At 45.8% G+C, this 12,531-nt stretch overlaps 1 protein-coding gene across 1 annotated transcript in view; it reads left to right on the top strand.

Moving 5' to 3' along the window:
* The window catches only part of SETD7 (SET domain containing 7, histone lysine methyltransferase), a gene marked incomplete at its 3' end in the record, with an annotated part of 43,659 nt that extends 35,499 nt beyond the window's left edge, over window positions 1-8,160 (top strand). The window contains exons 6-8 of the mRNA XM_080697369.1: window positions 1,350-1,467; window positions 3,427-3,584; window positions 7,980-8,160. Coding sequence (XP_080553495.1) covers window positions 1,350-1,467; window positions 3,427-3,584; window positions 7,980-8,160 — 457 coding nt within the window. The remainder of the gene's footprint in view (window positions 1-1,349; window positions 1,468-3,426; window positions 3,585-7,979) is intronic.
* Window positions 8,161-12,531: the final 4,371 nt, after the last annotated feature.

Below are 12,531 nucleotides of genomic sequence, written 5' to 3'. Positions count from 1 at the left end.
GAGACCCCACAGGTCACATGGCAAATGTCAGCGAAGGAGCAGAGGCAAGCAGAGTTTCAGTCTTCCGGTCCATGAAATAAGCATAAATCCCATATCACAAAAATGGCAGGTGGGGGCTGGGCTGTAGCTCAGTGACAGAGCGCTTGCTTTGCAAGTCTTGTGCCCTGGGTTTGATCCCCAGTTCCAAAACACGAACAAACAAAAAAGACCCCTAAAAAGACAAAAGTGACAAGGGAACCGTTGCTGTGGCTTCGCTCCATCGTGGTGTCCAGAAAACTGAAAGCTGTTGATGGAACATCTACTCTGTTATTAAATCACTTCCATTATTCGCCGGGCGTGGTGGCACACGCTTGTAATCCCAGCGCTTGGGAGGCTGAGACAGGAGGATCGCACAGGTTCGAAGCCAGCCTCAGCTACTTAGTGAGACCCTGTTTCCAAATAGAGTATAAAATAGGTCTGGAAGTATAGCCCGGAGGTAGAAAAGCCCCTGGGTTCCACCCCTAGTACTGCAAAAAAAAAAACAAAAAAAAAAATCAATTCCATTATTACAGTGCTGTTTTCTTATAAACCAGGGTTTGCAGCCACTCTTGACCATAAACCTTTTTGCTGGGAAGTGCTTACTGAATATACCCTATTAACTGTTAGCATTTTATTTCATTTTATTTTTGTACTGGGGATGGAACTCAGGGGCATTGTACCTCCCAGATACATCCCCAGCCCTATTTTCTATTCTTTATTTTGAAACAGGGTCTCACTGAGTTGCAAAGGGCCTCATTAAGTAGCTGAGGCTGTCCGCAAACCGTGATTCTCCTGCCTCAGCCTCCCAAATGCTGGGATTACTAGCGTGTGCCACCACACCCGGCTTATTAGCCTAATATGTAAAATTCTTTTCAGGGTTTAACTAAAACAGTCTTCCCCCTTCTATGTGGCATTGACAAACTTGGATATAGGTTTAATTAACCTTGAAAGATGTTTTATTCGTACAGTAAGACCAAAAATTGTCATAAACTATAAAATAGACTTCTGCCAAAAAAAGTGCAGAATAGCTTTATGAATATGTAATAATCAACTCCTCATTAGAGAATAAATCTTGAGTACCACTGTTAAAATTGGCAAAACTACCATTTTCCCATTTTCTTGAACCTATAATCCTCCTACCTCGGCCTCCCAAGGGAGGGAGCATTCCCAATGCTAAAATATTGTGGTTTATTTCCTTCCTTCCTTCCTTCCTTCCTTCTTATATTGTTAAGAGCTGACATCTTGGATTTAGAGCCATAATGATATTTTGGTGGTGATACAAAGAATGACATGTCACACTTAAAAGTCATTATCTGCCTTTCCCCCCACAGGGTCTATGTCGCTGAGTCTCTCATTTCCAGCGCTGGGGAAGGGCTATTTTCCAAGGTAGCTGCGGGACCTAATACTGTTATGTCTTTTTACAATGGAGTTCGAATTACACACCAAGAGGTGAGTGCGGTGGAAAGAAAAGCCAACCTGATGGGTTAAAGGCCTTCGCTTCACATAGGGTTCCTTTAAAGTCCTACAGCTATGTCATAGGAACGAGGATAGTGCTGTCAACGAGACAGTGACCACTTTGCACTGCTCCCCGTATCTGAAAGGCTGAGGTACAATCAGACTCTGTCACTAATTAATGAATAAGCCCGTGTGGCGGCGCACACTTGTAATCCCAGTGCTTGGGAGGCTGAGACAGGAGGATCACAGATTTGCAGCCAGCCTCAGCTACTTAGTGAGGCCCTCTACAACTTAGTGAGACCCCGTTTCAAAATAAAGAATAAAAATATAGGGCTGGGGGTGGAGCTAGAAGGTAGAATGCCCTTGGGTTCAATCCCCATAACCACAAAAAAAAATAATGATGATGATGAGCCGGGCGTGGTGGCACACACTTGTAATCCCAGCATTCGGGAGGCTGAGACCGGATGATCGCGGCTCGCGGACAGCCTCAGCTACTTAGTGAGGCCCTCTGCAACTCAGTGAGACCCGGTTTCAAAGTAAAGAATAAAAAATAGGGCAGGGGGTGTAGCTCGGAGGTTGAATGCCCCTGGGTTCCATCCCCAGACCCGCAAAAAAAATAAAAATAAAAATAAATGATGAGTAACCTTGGTAAGCCGGGCATAGTGGTGCACGCTTGTAATCCCAGCATTTGGAAGGCTGAGACAGGAGGATCCACATTTGCGGACAGCCTCAGCTACTTAGTGAGGCCCTGTGCAACTCAGTGAGACCCTGTTTCAAAATAGAATAAAAAATAGGGCCGGTCGTGGTGGCGCACGCTTGTAATCCCAGCACTTGGGAGGCAGAGACAGGAGGATCGCATAGGTTCGAAGCCAGCCGCGCTGGTTTAAGAGACCCTGTTTCCAAATAAAAAGTATAAAATAGGTCTGCGAGTGTAGCCTGGAAGTAGAAGGGCTTCCATTAACCCCAGTACCACCAAAAAAAAAAAAAAAAAAAATAGGGCTGGTGGTGTAGCTTGGAGGTAGAATGCCCCTGGGTTTCATCCTCAGTACTACTACTACTACTACTACTACTACTAATAATAATAATAATAATAATAATAACAACCTTGACAAAATGCTTAATAGGAATGCCCCCTCCTTCTGCTAGTGCAAATCCAATAGCCCCTCTTTTGTTAAGAAGAATTCTAGTGCCAAAAAAATATTAACAATAAAAAGTTAGAGAGCTTGATATGGTGGTGCACACCTATAATCCCAGTACTTGGGAGGTGGAGATAGGAGGATCTCAGGTTTGTAGCCAGCCCCAGCAATTTAGGCCTCCACAACTTAGTGAGACACTGTTTCAAAATAAAAGATGATGTAATACAGGTTGAGGACCCTTATCTGAAATATTTAGGACCAGAAATGTTAGAAGTTGGGGATTTTTTTTTTTTTAGGGGGAAGGGATTTGGGAATATTATAGAATATTATTATAGAATATCCTATGATATTATAGGATATCATATGTAGAATGAGAGAGAATTGATGTTATATATGGATATTATATAAGATGTTGTAGACTATCAAATGTACAAGGAGAGCCCAGAGCAAGCGCCCGACCACTGAACCGCACCCCGGCCCTGAAATACACCATCACGTCACTTACAATTCTAGTTCCTTTTTGTGTCTTACTAGATTTTGGTGTGACCTCATCTTCATCTACTTTTAGTTCACATTATCTGGTTATCTTGTGTGTCTTTATAAAATATCAAAATCACCTTTTTTCTATATAAAATAAGAATGAAAAAATGAATAAGTAGCCAGCTGAGCTGTCTGGCTGCACCCTCCCTGTGTGTCTTGGGGTTTGCGATCTGTAGCTTTCACACCAGGAAGTCTAAGTGGGTTCACCTCTGGCATCCTCGGAGCGCTGGGGACAAGGGGCCTCTCCAAACGATGCTCAAATTCTTGTTCCCTGCAGGTGGACAGCAGGGACTGGGCCCTCAATGGGAACACCCTGTCCCTTGATGAGGAAACCGTCATTGATGTGCCTGAGCCCTACAACCATGTATCCAAGTACTGTGCCTCGCTGGGACACAAGGCAAATCACTCCTTCACTCCGAACTGCATCTATGACATGTAAGTAGGAGACTTGAGTGGCCGTGCCTGCCCGTGCCTCCACCTGGGATGGGGAGGGCCTGCGAAAGGTATCCTTCAGCCGGGCGTGGTGGCGCACGCTTGTAATCCCAGCCTTTGGGAGGCTGAGACAGGAGGATGGGGGTTCGAGGACAGCCTCAGCTACTTAGGCCTTTTGCAAGTCAGTGTGACACTGCTTCAAAATAAAGAATAAAGCCGGGCGTGGTGGCGCACGCTTGTAATCCCTGCGCTTGGGAGGCTGAGACAGGAGGATCGCGCAGGTTCAAAGCCAGCCTCAGCTACTTAGTGAGGCTCTCAGCAACTTAGTGAGACCCTGTTTCCAAATAAAATATAAAAAAATGGGTCTGGGAGTATAGCCCGGAGGTAGAAAGCCTCTGGGTTCCACCCCCAGTACCACCAAAAAGAAAGAAAGAAAAGAAAAGAAAGAAAGAGAGAAGGAATAATAGGAAGGAAGAAAGAAAGAAGAATAGGGCTGGGGATGTAGCTTGGAGGTAGAATGCCCTCTGGGTTCCATCCCCAGTACAATAAATATATTAATTAATTAATTAATTAATCCCCAGCCTCCGGGCTTTGCAGGCTAAGAGCCATGAAAGTGCTTCAGAGGGGAGACATGCAACCCACAGTAGACTCCTTGTTGCCGTTTTATGGCTACTTTTTTGTCCCTCCGCTCGCTCATTCATTCATTTAGTTAGGTAGGTAGTGGTAGGTACTGGGGATGGAGCCCAGGGGCATTCTACCTCCCACCTACACCCCCAACCCTATTTTTTATTCTTTATTTTGAGATAGGGTCTCCCTAGGTTGATGAGAGTCTCACTACTTGCTGAGGCCATCCTTGAAACTCAGATCCTCTCCTCTCAGCCTCCCAAGGACTGGGATGATGGGCATGCACCACACCTGGCTTACATTTCTCATTTAAAGTCATGTTAGAACCAGGCGTGAGGGCACACGCTTGTAATCCCAGACTGAGACAGGAGGATGGCAGGTGCAAGGACAGCCTCAGCAATGAGTGAGACTCTCGTCGACCTAGCAAGACCCTGTTTCAAAATAAAGTAAAATAGGACTGCAGGTATATCTCACAGGTAGAATGCCCCGGGTTCAATACCCAGTAGCACACACACACACACAAAAACAATGTATTGGAGCCAGGTATAGGGGCATACACTTGGAATCTCAGTACTTGAGAGGCTGAGACAGGAGGATCACAGGTTCAAGGCCAGTCTCAGCTACTTAGTGAGACTCTCTGCAACTTAATGAAACCCTGATTCAAAATAAAGAATAAGCCAGGCAAGGTGGCTCACGCTTGTAATCCCAGTACTTGGGAGGCTGAGACAGGAGGATCACACGTTTGCGAACAGCCTCAGCAAGTAGTGAGACTCTCATCAATCTACCAAGATCCTGTTTCAAAATATAAATAAAACAGGGCTTGTGGTTGAGCTCGGAAGTAGAATGCCCCTCCCCAGTACCACAAAAAAATAAAGAATAAGAAATAAGGCTGAGGCGGGATATTGCTCTGAGGTAGAATACCCCTGGATTCAATCCCAAGTACCACATAGAGATAAATAAATAAGCAAGTAAGTATTGGGCCAGGCCTGGTTCACACATCTGTAATTCTAGTCCTTGGGAGATTGAGACAGGAAGATTGTAGGCTCAAGACCAGCTTCAGCAATTTAATGAGGCCCTGTTCCAAAATAAAAAAGTGCCAGGGTACAGATCAGAGGTAAAATGCCCCTAGATCCCATCCCCAGTAACACACACACACACACACACACACACACACACACACACACATACACACAAATAGTATTAGGTTGGGAAGGTAGCTAAGTAATAGAGCACCTGCTTAGTACACATGAGGACCTAGGTTCCATCCCCAGAACCATGAAAAAGGAGGAGGAGAAGTTAGTGTTACTTGAAATTACTTTGCACAGTGGAGAAGGTTAGGAAATCCTTTTATGATGTGAAAGAAGAGAAAAATATAAATATAAAATTGTAGTCAGACATCGTGGCACACACTTGTAATCCCAGTACTTGGGAGGCTGAGACAGGAGGATTGTAGGTTCTTGGCCAGCCTCGGCTACTTAGTGAGGCCCTCTGCAACTTAGTGAAACCCCGCTTCAAAAAATAAAGAGTAAAAGCTGGGTGTGGTAGCACATGCTTGTAATCCCTGCATTCGGGAGGCAGAGACCGGAGGATCACGGTTTGTGGACAGCCTCAGCTCTTTAACAAGGCCCTTTATGACTGAGACCTGTTTCAAAAAATAAAAAGACTGAAAAATAAGGTTGGGGTGTAGCTTGGAGGTACAATGCCCCTAGGTTCCCCAGTACTGCAAAAATAAATAAATAAATAAATAAATAAATAAATAAATAAATAAAGTAAAGAGTAAATAATAAGGCTAGGGGTATCCCTGGGCTCAATCCCCAGTACCACAAATAAATAAATAAAATCCTAAGCCAAGAACATGAGGTCTCAGTGGTAGAAGAGACCACTAAAATCAGAGTATCTTTATGCCAGGCGTGATGGCGCACGCTTATAATCCCAGCATTTGGGAGGCTGAAACAGGAGGACCATGGTTCATGGGTAGCCTCAGCTACTTAGTGAGGCCCTGTGCAACTTAATGAGACCCTTTTCAAAATAAAGAATAAAAGATAGGGGTGGAGGTGTAGCTCAGTGGTAGAATGCCCCTGGTTCCACCCCGAGTACTGAAAAAAATAAAAAATAAAATCAGAGTCCCCATTATTTGATAATAAAAAGGAACAAATTATGGTGCATGCTGCTGCCTAGATGAGAACTGAAACCGTTATGCTAAGTGAAAGAACCCGGCGCAGAAGACCACCTGCTGTGTGATTCTATTTATAAGAAATCTCCAAACCAGGAGATCTGTAGAGACAGGAAGTAGAGTAGTTGCACCAGGGAAGGGACATGAGGGGTGTGGGGTTTCATGTGGGGTGATTAAAACGGTCTAAAATTAGACGGTGTCGATGGTGTTGCAACTTGGTGGACATATTCAAAACCACCGAATTATCTGCTTTATAAAAAGGGTAGATTTTTTTTCTTTTTTGGTGTGTGAATTATATCCAAACAAAGCTATAATTTACCAAAAAAAAGTTAAATAGGCCTTCCATCTCTTGGGGTTTGAGGGCCCCTTTCTATCACTGATTATTTTCTCTGGAGCCTCCACTGTGGGGGGCGCCCCATTATCCACAAGGGCATTTGAAAGAGACATCATGAGATTTGCTCTGGGTTTCTGAGGACTGCAAGTCCTCTAGTTGTCTCCCTTTCTCTCCTGCGCTCTGCCAATCTCTCCTGTACTCGGTGGCACCACAGATATATTAGTAGCTTCCACATGCCCTGGGGCATCCTGTTCCAGAAGCCAAGCGTCTCCGGCTCTTCTCTGGAGGAGACAGATGGTTTCTTTGTCCACAACCACAACCCTTCTCAGCTCGGCCCCAGCACGCCACTGTTCCTGGGACCCCATGGGCTCGGCACACTCTTTCCTGCCCTGTTAGAGCGCGGTCCCTCAAGTCGCCCAGGTGGTTAGCAGAAGCAAGGTCAGGTTGCCTGCACTTGCTCTGCAGGAAAAGCACCAGGATCTGAGAGTTCCTGGGAATGTCCCTCCTTGCCTCCTTAAGGTGGCTTAGGTCATTCTGGCAGTGACCGCTCTCGTTGGCAGCCAGTGGCAAGCACGGAGCTGCACCTGCTCTGTAAAGGGCAGCAGGCACGGCCGCGGACAGTGAACAAGGCCCAGGCGGCGCTCCAAGCTGCAGCCGCTCAGGAGGATGTTTTAATGCAGTGACGGCTAACTTTTTGCAGTACTGGGGATGGAACCCAGGGGCATTCTCTCTCCGGCCCTATTTTTTTTTTTTTTTTTTTTTTTTTGGTTGTACTGGGAGTGGAACCAGGGGCTTTTCTACCTCCAGGCTATACTCCCAAACCTATTTTATACTTTATTTGGAAAACAGGGTCTCGCTAAGTTGCTGAGAGCTTCACTCAGTAGCTGAGGCTGGCTTCGAACCTACGTGATCCTCCTGTCTCAGCCTCCCAAGCGCTGGGATGACAAGTGTGCGCCACCACGCCTGGCCCTGATGGTTGGTTTGTAAATACAGAGTACCACCAATGGGCTCAGAAGGGAGGAGGAAGTGCAGAGCTGCACTGTTCAAACGTGAAGGTACCGGGGCTGTTGAATGCAGACCTCCTGCCAGCAGGCCGATAGAGAACCGAGAGGCTCTGCATCTTACAAGCACCCGGGTGGAGCTGCACTGGCTGACACTGCGCGGGCCGATGGTGCCCAGGCAAGGGCAGGGGGCGCCAGCGCTAGTGAGCCTCCACCTCTCACCCGCCGGTCTGGCCCCGAGTGACCATGGCCATCTTGATTTATAGGTTTGTCCACCCCCGCTTCGGGTCCATCAAGTGCATCCGCACCCTGCAGGCCGTGGCGGCAGACGAGGAGCTCACGGTTGCCTACGGCTACGACCACAGCCCCCCTGGAAAGAGCGGGCCCGAAGCCCCCGAGTGGTACCAGGTGGAGCTGAAGGCCTTCCAAGCCACACAGCAAAAGTGAAGGGCTGGCGGCTCCGGGGTCCAGAGACCCGGAATAGAAACTTGGATCTATGCACTATGTTTCTCTGACCATGGGGCAACCAGGGACTGTTCATGCTGTGACGTCTCATCCTCTCCCCCCCTCACTTAGCAGAGACTCTCTCGCATACTAACTAGGTTTGACCGTATTACTCATACCAGATTTAAAATTAGCTAACCTCGCAACAGCATCCTACGGAGAGGCATTGTCGAGCACTTGACAAAACACAGCGTGATGTTCTTTGGTGGTGCAGGTCTAAATCTGTACCACATTCCGAGATGCCAAATGATTAGACTGAAAAAAGGGAAATGGGTGTTTTTTTCAGTCGTTTTTACGTGGGTAGCTTTTCCATGATGTTTTTTTTCCTGCGGCGGGGGCAATCTGTGCTATCACAGTTGCGGGTGTGCCGTACCGAGTAGGGAACTATGCCATCTTCTTTCTCTAGGTGTAGTATAATTTGCCTTTTAACCTTTGATCTGTATCTTGCAATAGAATGGCTTTGTTTTTGTTTGTTGGTTTTTCCCCCCTAGTGAACAGAAGCCCCCTTTTTGAAGTCCCTCATCCCGTCTTAGCTATCCTTGCCAAGAGAGAACTTCCAGATGGGTTTTGTATCAGTGGCAAGGTGTAGGTCTCTCTGGTTCTTCCTAAATCATAATTTCATTCTTATGTCCTAATGTAAACTACTGGCTCCTAGGGCCAGGATGTTATTATAGAATTATTATTCTCGCATGTAAACAAAGATATCTTTGCTTTCAGATGTGAGAAGAAATGAATTTACTTTGTTTGCATTAAGTTATGGAAGAGTTGTAATATATACCTTAAGAAAGAAGAGAGGAGAATTAGCATTTCTAAGCAGTAACTGTGGCAATTTTGCAGTATCTTCAATAGTGCTAGTAATTTTTTCTCCTTGGCTACACATTAAATGTACATAACCTTGCACATTCTAGCTTGTGCACACAGCGTGTCGAATTCAGAAGTCAGATAGCAAACTTGAATTCTAATGCAGAATTCAGACATTTCTTTTAAATCAATACTACGAAGGCAGACATACTGATCACTAAGTACAAACCACACCTTAATGCTAAAACACTTCCTCTTTGTAATTGCAAAGCAATTTCCTGCTTCGAGGCCTTGTCAGCTAGGAGTTCACACCTGTATAGTTCAAAGCAACAACATCTATAGCATTTCAGCCGTCTCGCAAGCCATGTAGACTCAGGACTACAGAAATAAGGAGAAAGACCCCGTTTTTTAGTTTAGCATAGTAGAGCTGTAATGTAACTGGGATTGCTCTGACTGAATTCCGAGAGTTTTCATCTTTTTATCAGTCCCCTTGCCATGAGCCGCAGCTCCATCTTTTTTAGCCGCCTGGACGGGCAAGACAACCACCAGGTCTGAGGTTCTGGTCTGCAGCGGGCGGTCAACAGTGCCACCCGCCCCTTGCGTCAGTCTGGTCTTGAGAGCTAAAACCCTCCAAGCTGTAGCAGATAGAGAGCTCTGGTCAGTAAGAGAAACTTGCTGGGGATGGGGATGGGGACGGGGAAGGAGGAAGACAGCCAAGGGAAGCTTCCATTTTGCAGTCAGTTACAGGTTGCTTCCACAAAGCCTTTGAAGAGAGCGCTTTAATCTCAGGCTTGATCTGTTCAGCTCCAACAGCCCCAGGGAGCAGGACAAGTCCTCCAGACAAGGACAGGGTCGCTCTGCTTTTCTGTACAAGACAAGGCTTCCTGGAGCAGCCGGCTGCATTCTCCGCAGCTAGGTGGCGGTGGCTTCTGGAAGAGCCAGCCGGATATCTGTTTGTAAGCTTTAGCAGATGGTTCCCCGGAGAGGAAGTTGTCAAGGCTTCCAGAAAGATCTCCCGCAAAAGGAACTGGAGAGGGATTTTAAGATTAAAAGGCACCGGGATAGGATCGCTTCTATTCTGTAGAAAGAGACCTTTTGGTAAAACTGTGACCGTCGGGGGTAGTCTCTGGACTTGTATTGTGATAGGTGCTTTCATTTAGGGCGAGTCCCAAAGTAACTGACTGTCTTGGGAGCGCGAAGGCTTTCGCCAGCCCCAGCCGCGGGGCTGTGGAACCAGGCTCACGTGGTTTTATGCCGCTCAAGGATATCCCTGGCCCTTGGCTGCAGGGGTATCATTTCCGTGTTAAAGGGCTACTCTAATCCCATTCGAATGGAATTCAATTTTTTTTTATTTATCAAAGGAATGGAAGAGTTGTAAGTGGTGATTATGCAGCTACTCAGGCCTTCACATTAGATACTGAATGATAACACTGGGTTAAAACCCATCAGTGTGTCTGTGACCTTCAGACAAAGTCAGGGGGACCCAGAAACACCCTTTCTCCCCGACCCTCCACACACTTCCTGGGTCTTCTACCTCGTCTTTATCTTCTATGTCTCTTTCCTCTGCCCTCATCACACGTCAGAATGCCTGGAGGTCTGCAGGAAACTACAGCCCTGACCCCCAACTCTCCTGAGTACCCCCTTCCTCTCCTCCTCCCTCTCTCCTCCTGCTTCCCTTTCTCTCTGTCTCTGTCTGTCTCTCTTTCTCTCTCTCTCTCTCTCTCTCTCTCTCTCTCTCTCTCTCTCTCTCTCACACACACACACACACACACACACACTCCCAAACGTGTCGGATGCTATGTGGTAGGGAGGTAGAGAAGTGGGCGGGCGGAGGTCTTTTGCAGAATTGACTGTCGAGGAAGTCAGGGTTGGCTCCTTGTTTGAACTAACATGGAAAAGCCTCAGAATGTATTTTTCCCCCTACTCCCCATTCGCTACAGGAGGAGGAAAGAGCTGGGAAGCAGCCATGTCTGTGCTCCCTTCATCGGCACCACAGTCACAATGGAACTGTGGGAAATTCCATGTGGTGGCAAAGGGAGACGGAACTTTATGGTCCCCAAAGACCAGGTGGAGCCTGTGCGAGCCCCCGCCACGGGTCTCCGGGGAAGTTCACTCAGAGCCATCTCAGCCCAACCCCTGCATTACTGGGTCTTTCCTTAGCATCTTTTCTATGATGAAATATTATCTCGTGTTAGAGTTAGGACTAGGAACTAACCTGCACGAGCATGTCCCCAGGTGAGCATTTGTATCAAAAACAGCCGTAAGGACTGAGTTTCCGACACAAAGGAACGATGTCATTAAAAGGCACAGAAGAGGAGGGCTTGAGTTTGTAGTACTTATTTTTATTTTAACCTGCTACGTCCCTGGTCTTTCTAAGCAACTAAGAAGGAAATGTGTTTTTCAAGACCTCTTTGAACCTGTCTGGTACCAGAGTTAAACCTCCTCCCTCTGGGGTTCATTCCACTTGAAAAACTATTTCCTTATCATCAACAACCTGAAAACAACAAAAAGAATAGAAGAAAAAAAAAAAGAAAAGAAGAACAAGCATAACAACAATATTTAATTATAATAATTAAAATTCCCTTGGGCTGGGGATGCAGCCCACTAGTACAGCCACCTTCCCAGGACGCACTAGGCCCTGGGTTCCATCCCCGGCAGGGCCAAAAATAAAACAAAATTGCACTAATTGTAAACAGCGAGTTAAAAGGTTGTCTTAGTGAGACAGTACGTGGCACTTTTAGTAACTTTCATTTAATGTATAAAAGATTTAAATCGTGCACTGCAAAATGCATTTTTTAAAAATCTTCCAAGAAGATAAGAGTTCTGTTCTGTTTTCAAACAGTTGCCTCCAGTTCTGTCATTAAAGTAGTGATTTAGATTCCAGACATCTTTTGTTTTAGAAAAACAAGCAAACCCATGTTGCAAGATGGATGATCTTGATGTTTTTTTTTGCCACAGATCAAAGGTTCACAAAAACTGATCAAATTTACATTGGGGTTCCTTGATAGATTGGCTTTTTTCTTTTATTTTTTCCCTTCAGGAGTTTGGAAACTTGGAGTCAGGGTTCTTTTTTTTTTTTTTTTTTAATACTAAATTTTCAAAGTTTTCTGTTGCCAAATGTGTGCATACATATTCAAAGCAATGAAACTATTTCAAGCCATACAACCACAGGGGTGGAAATCCTTTTCACAAATTTTAATGTGTTTGTATGTAAATAGATGTTTGTATGAAATATTTTCATGGTAGAATGACTATATTTAAATGAAGTTGAATTATTCCAGTGCTATTTAAATGCATTACAAAAAAATTTTTGGTGAGAATTATCTGAGTCTATTGAGATATGATGCAGATCAATTTTGACTTTTAAAAAATTACAGCCTACGTACGACTCTGTCTCCTGGCAACACCGCGTTGGAGAGAGCTCGTAGGCTGGCCCAGTGCCTCAGCTGCTTTCTGGTGGTAAGTTCGGTGCTAATGGAGGTGTGCTCACCTTTTAGTGATCTCGCTCCGGGC

Source organism: Muscardinus avellanarius (assembly GCF_963383645.1).
Source record: "Muscardinus avellanarius genome assembly, chromosome: 6".
Lineage (NCBI taxonomy): Eukaryota > Metazoa > Chordata > Mammalia > Rodentia > Gliridae > Muscardinus > Muscardinus avellanarius.
This window is presented reverse-complemented; position numbering and strand designations above follow the sequence as displayed.